General features: G+C 38.0%; 1 protein-coding gene across 1 annotated transcript; it reads right to left on the minus strand.

Moving 5' to 3' along the window:
• Nucleotides 1-1,290: 1,290 nt before the first annotated feature.
• Nucleotides 1,291-3,697, minus strand: LOC130997315 (cytochrome P450 78A9-like). The gene is made up of 2 exons (XM_057922592.1): nt 2,546-3,697; nt 1,291-2,067 (listed from the first exon to the last, which is right to left on the minus strand). Exons 1-2 carry the CDS (start codon nt 3,494-3,496, stop codon nt 1,435-1,437), a joined length of 1,584 nt encoding a protein of 527 aa, XP_057778575.1. The 5' UTR covers nt 3,497-3,697; the 3' UTR covers nt 1,291-1,434.
• Nucleotides 3,698-5,242: the final 1,545 nt, after the last annotated feature.

The following is a 5,242-nucleotide window of genomic DNA, read 5'->3' on the forward strand; positions in this document are numbered from 1 at the left end:
ATCATTCAAACAATAAATAAACATAGAGCTCAAAGAGATAGAGACATTCAAACAATAATTAAATTAACATAAACATGAGTTCATTACAAACTCATCTACTCTAATCCCTAAGATAATGGATTTTAGTCAAGCATATTCATAATCAAAATAAATTTCAAGTCATAAGAAGACATAAACTAAGATATAAAAAGATAGAGATTCATAGACAAATCCTATAATCTTGATCTTCAATCATGTAGTCTTGATGAGCTCTTTTTCAAGTCTTCCCCTTCTTCCCTTGATTCTGATGTTGTTTTTGTGCATGGAAGAAAGAAAGAGAAAAAAAATGATAGAGAAGGTTGATGGGCTGGAGAAGAAAAATGGAAGTTAGTGTTTTATGTCTTGGGTAATGAAGAATGTTGAGAATTTTCCCCAAAATCAAAGGTGTAAATGGTGTAGGAGGTGAAAAACCCATCTCGGGCCCACAAAATGCAAATTTTTGTGTTTTTCAGTGGTCACAGTAAAGGCCGCGGGAGAGCACCGTGGAGGAAGAAGGGAGAAGGTCCTGCAGCCGGACCGTGGGGTTCTTCTGGAAAGATTGGTACATTGGCTCGCGGTCGCTACTGAGACCGCGAGCACTGCTGCTCCCTATACAGCCCACTTGCTCGGCATCGTTCTCCTTCGTCCAGGCTCCGATTCAATCGTTGTCTGCGCTAATCGATTTCTATCGAACTGTACTTTCATATTTATTCCTTGATTTTTCCTGAAATCAAACCAAAACTACAACCAAACATAAAATCATCGTAAATCTCAGCACTAAGGCACAAACATGTACGCATTCACATGAAAAATGCGAATGAAATTGGCAACAAATCATGTGAAATTTAGTTAGGCAAATCATGTTTGTCATTAGACCTCACAAGGCTGTGTTCTCGTGCTCAACTTAATTTACGTTCAAAACAGGTCTAAAATTTACCTATATATAATCAAAGTAAATAAATACAATGAAATAAGCTGAAAATGAACATACTTGTATTAAAAATGAGAGTACAAAATCAAAACGATCTTGGAGCGACACCAACGTCGGCAAAGCAAATAAAAACATAACAAATTAATGATGTCAACATGAATACATATTGTTATAATTAATGTTTTTCATATACACTTAACGAAAATAGTGTATTTTTCCATTAACACTAAAAAATGTAAAATTATCATAAGATTGAATCTTGTATTATTTCCCATTAATGATACACATGTAGAATACATCGAGAATTGTGTTTGACTGTAAATTCTTGTAACTAAAAAGAAAAAGCAAAAATAGCTGATATTAAAATGTAGAGATTATAATATAGATTTACATAGATGGAGCACACCCAGTAGCTAGCCATATACATAATATTATGAAATTTCATAACTTTTTCTTTGTTTAAAAAATGTAATATATATATAAATCTAACAGTTGGAAGTGGGGAGAATGCGCCTGGATTGGACCTGCACCACGAGAGGGTTAGCCATTTCACAAGACAGTCTCAGCAATTCCGACAAATCAACGCGTTGACCAGAAGAGTGGAATTGGAATTGTTGCAAAAGGGTAGCCACCCAAAAGTTGACCGTGGTCATTCCCAATGCCTTGCCGGGGCACGACCTCCGACCCGACCCGAAAGGCGCTATACGAAGGTCCGATCCGAAGACGGAGAAGTCAGTGTTAAAATCAGGAGCGAGGAAACGGTCGGGGTTGAATGTGAGGGGGTCGTCCCAAACCTGAGGGTCCGTCATGATGGCCCACATATTGACGATGGCAGTGGTCCCTGCAGGCACGTGATAGCCGTCGACGAGGGAGTCCCTGATGGAAAGACGGGACCAGGAGAGAAGGGGGCCTGGAGGGTGCAACCTCAATACCTCCTTCACCACTGCCGTCAAGTACACTAGCTCCGTTAGATCCGATTCGCTAACCGCACGTGACCTCCCCACAACTTTGTCTAGCTCATCGTGGACCTTCGATTGGACATCAGGGTGCAACACTAGTCTCGCCAATATCCATTCCATCAGAACTGCCACTGTGTCCGTTCCCCTAAATATCATTTCCTGTAATTAATTAAACTTCAATTCCTTTAGCTTTCTTAATACCACGTCGCACCAACAATATAATGCTACCTAATACGCCGTTTCTTAATATTCTTCTAATAACTCTCGTTTCAGGAATCTTCTCTTCCACTTTTTTGTTTCTCAGTAGCTATAATTTTGAGAATCAATGCTTGCCACACTATTATCCATTTGATGGGAAATCCTAGAAATAATGTTAGTTTATGCGCGATAATTAGAAAATTAATGGGTGAGGTCGCGGTCTAGCCAAATAGGCGACATATATTATATGTAGATTAGTGATGGAAAATGATGTAAATTTCTACGCCTAATTTGACTTGAGACATATTCTCGTGAGACCAAAAAAAGGGGGGCACAAGCTAAAAATAAATATTAAGGTTTGAATTAGTGAAAGAGACTGCTGCAGTCAAAAATGAGTGAAAATATTATTAATTAAATTAGTGTTTTGGGATATATTTACCCAGAGAACGGCGATCATGTCTGAATCCGACAGCCTATCAGGGCCCCGCAACGAGAGCAGAACATCGAGAAAAGCAGCGCCGCCGCCCTCCGCCTTTCTCTGCTGGATGATCCGGGCGACGAAGCGGTTCACCCGCGGCACGAGACGGGAGCACCTGAGCCGGATTTTCTGCAGGTCGAGATCGGCTAAGAAGGAGAGGTGGTCGGACCAGTTGATGAGGCCCAGGAGGTGGTACCCCTGCTCCACTAAATCATGCAGCTCAGCCGCGTCCGCGCCAGCCGAGCCGAACACGGAGCACATCATGTTGTTGAGCGAGGCCACCTTAAGCGCATCCCTCACGCGCACGCCGCCGCCTCCTGATTGGCTGGCGGCGAGCAGCGCCGCCACCTGATTGGCTATGTCGAGGCGCTGCTTCTCCGCCGCCCGGACTTGCCTGGGGCAGAAGAGGTGCTGCGCGGCCATCTTCCTCAGCGCCGTCCAGTACACGCCGTACGGCGCGAAGCCGATGGAGCGGTTGAACATGAGGTGGTACGCGGATTCCTTGACCGGCCGGTCCGAGAAGGTTCCGCTGTTGAGGATCTCTCTGGCCACCTCGGGATTGCAGGTCACGACGGCGCGCGTCTGCCCCAGGGAGAAGGCCATCAGGCGCTTGGCGCCGCACGATGCTGCTGCGGCGGCGATCTTGCGGTGGGCCAGACCCATCATCAGGTCCATGCTGCCGATCACGGGGAGGCCCCTCGGCCCCGGAATCGGGGGAGAATTCGAATTGCGCCGCCGCCATTTGTAGGCGCCCCAAGCTGGGCCGCCGGGGTGGGACCAGACGATCAGGTTGATGGTTATACATGAGAGGAGAGCCAGGAATGCCAAGGCGATGGTGTTGAAGGGAGAGAGAGATTGACATTTCGAAGCCAGAGCGAAGATCCACAGGCTCTCAACGTCTGTGTTCATCATTTTTAATTAAGAAGAAGAAGAAATATGCAGAAAAGGTTTGTTGCTTTTGAGGTTGAAACTAGGACGGCATAAGCTCGTTTATATAGTGAGGAAGCCAGGAAATATTAATCAGTCAACAATTCTTTTACTGTTACCACTTAGGACTCACCCAATTATTTTATTTCACCACTATTCTACTTATATGTTACAGGTGAGCGTGGGGTTAAGATATATCTTTATTGCTCTTTACCATATAATCTTGTTGTGGTGTCTTTAAATACATACTAGTAGAGTACAATTGGATCAACATTAACATATATATTGATAGTGTAAGTAATTAGCTTGCATCAAATCCGTAATTTTAAAGTAATTACCAACAAATCAAATCCTAGCGCCTCTGAAATGAAACTCCATGAACCCTCCGAGTCGATTTTGTCCATATTCAATCTTTGAAGTCGCCGACAAAATCTAAACAAACACCAGTCAAGGATCTATATATCATTCTCTGGACATCTAAAAACACAGGAATGTGTAATGCACCTAGTGAAATGATCTTGATGCTAGCTACCTAGCATGGGTTGATAAATTTGTACTTCATTCCTTCACGATATCATTTCCACTTTACGAACGGTACCAATTTTAAAAAAATAATTGATAATAATAAGTATTATTGCGAATGTAATTTGAGTCTCACTATTATTGTGAGTGGAGTTTGTGGACCCTACTGCTATAAATGAAAGTGAAAATGATATTATGGATGAACCAAAATAGAAACGATATCGTGGACATGGGAGTATATAATATTGAAGATGAGTTTTTTTACTTCAAAACTTTCTCTCTTCTTTCTTTATTTGTTTTTTTAATTCTTATAAAAAATCGTTAATTTCGATTCATGAAAAAAAAAATATTCAATATGAATGTTAAAATGAAGATTAAAAAAAATCTTTAATTCGATGTAAAAATTATAAAAAATAAATTTGAAATGAATAAGTTATGATCTTTTAAAATGTCAAAATTAATTTTGTTCGCTTTCATTTATCCTTAATGTTAACATCATAATTTTTTTTTTCATTTTTTTCGTTTATTGATAAAAAAAATAAGCATGTCATTTTTTTTTCTTTAAAAAAGCTTACATAATTATTTACTTATAATTATTTTAAATTTAAATAATTTAAATTATAGTAATTTTTAATGCAATAAAGGAGGAGGAAATTTGTATTATTTTTAATACTATGAATTTGTAAATAAAAAGTTAGTTATATATCTTAAAAATAGAATTTAAAATATTATTTAGATTTATTTAATTGTGTGCATGAATTACTTATTTATTTATATAGACATATTTGTTGTTATATTTTTCTTTTTATATTATTCATATTTTTCTTGATCTTTAATTAGTTCTGGGCTGTTTAAATATAAACTTTTAATTCTAATACAATTTGGACTTTTAAGAGCCAAAATTGGTATATTAAATGACGGCTATTAATTCTGTTATATTGATGGTTTAGTGTTATTTGCTCATAATGAGATTGACTTAAGTTATTTTTTTTTTACAATCTATAAATATAAATTACTATTATAAAATACTCATTAAATTTAATATTATACTCATAAAATTGAAAATATTATTTTTATACACTATTTTAAATCAAATACTAATATTTAAATTAACATATTTTTTTCGTTACCAATTAATCTAACTCATAAACAATAACATTTTAATATTTTATATAATATAAAATTTTAAAAATAAATAAATATATTGTG

Source organism: Salvia miltiorrhiza, chromosome 8, assembly GCF_028751815.1.
Source record: "Salvia miltiorrhiza cultivar Shanhuang (shh) chromosome 8, IMPLAD_Smil_shh, whole genome shotgun sequence".
NCBI lineage: Eukaryota > Viridiplantae > Streptophyta > Magnoliopsida > Lamiales > Lamiaceae > Salvia > Salvia miltiorrhiza.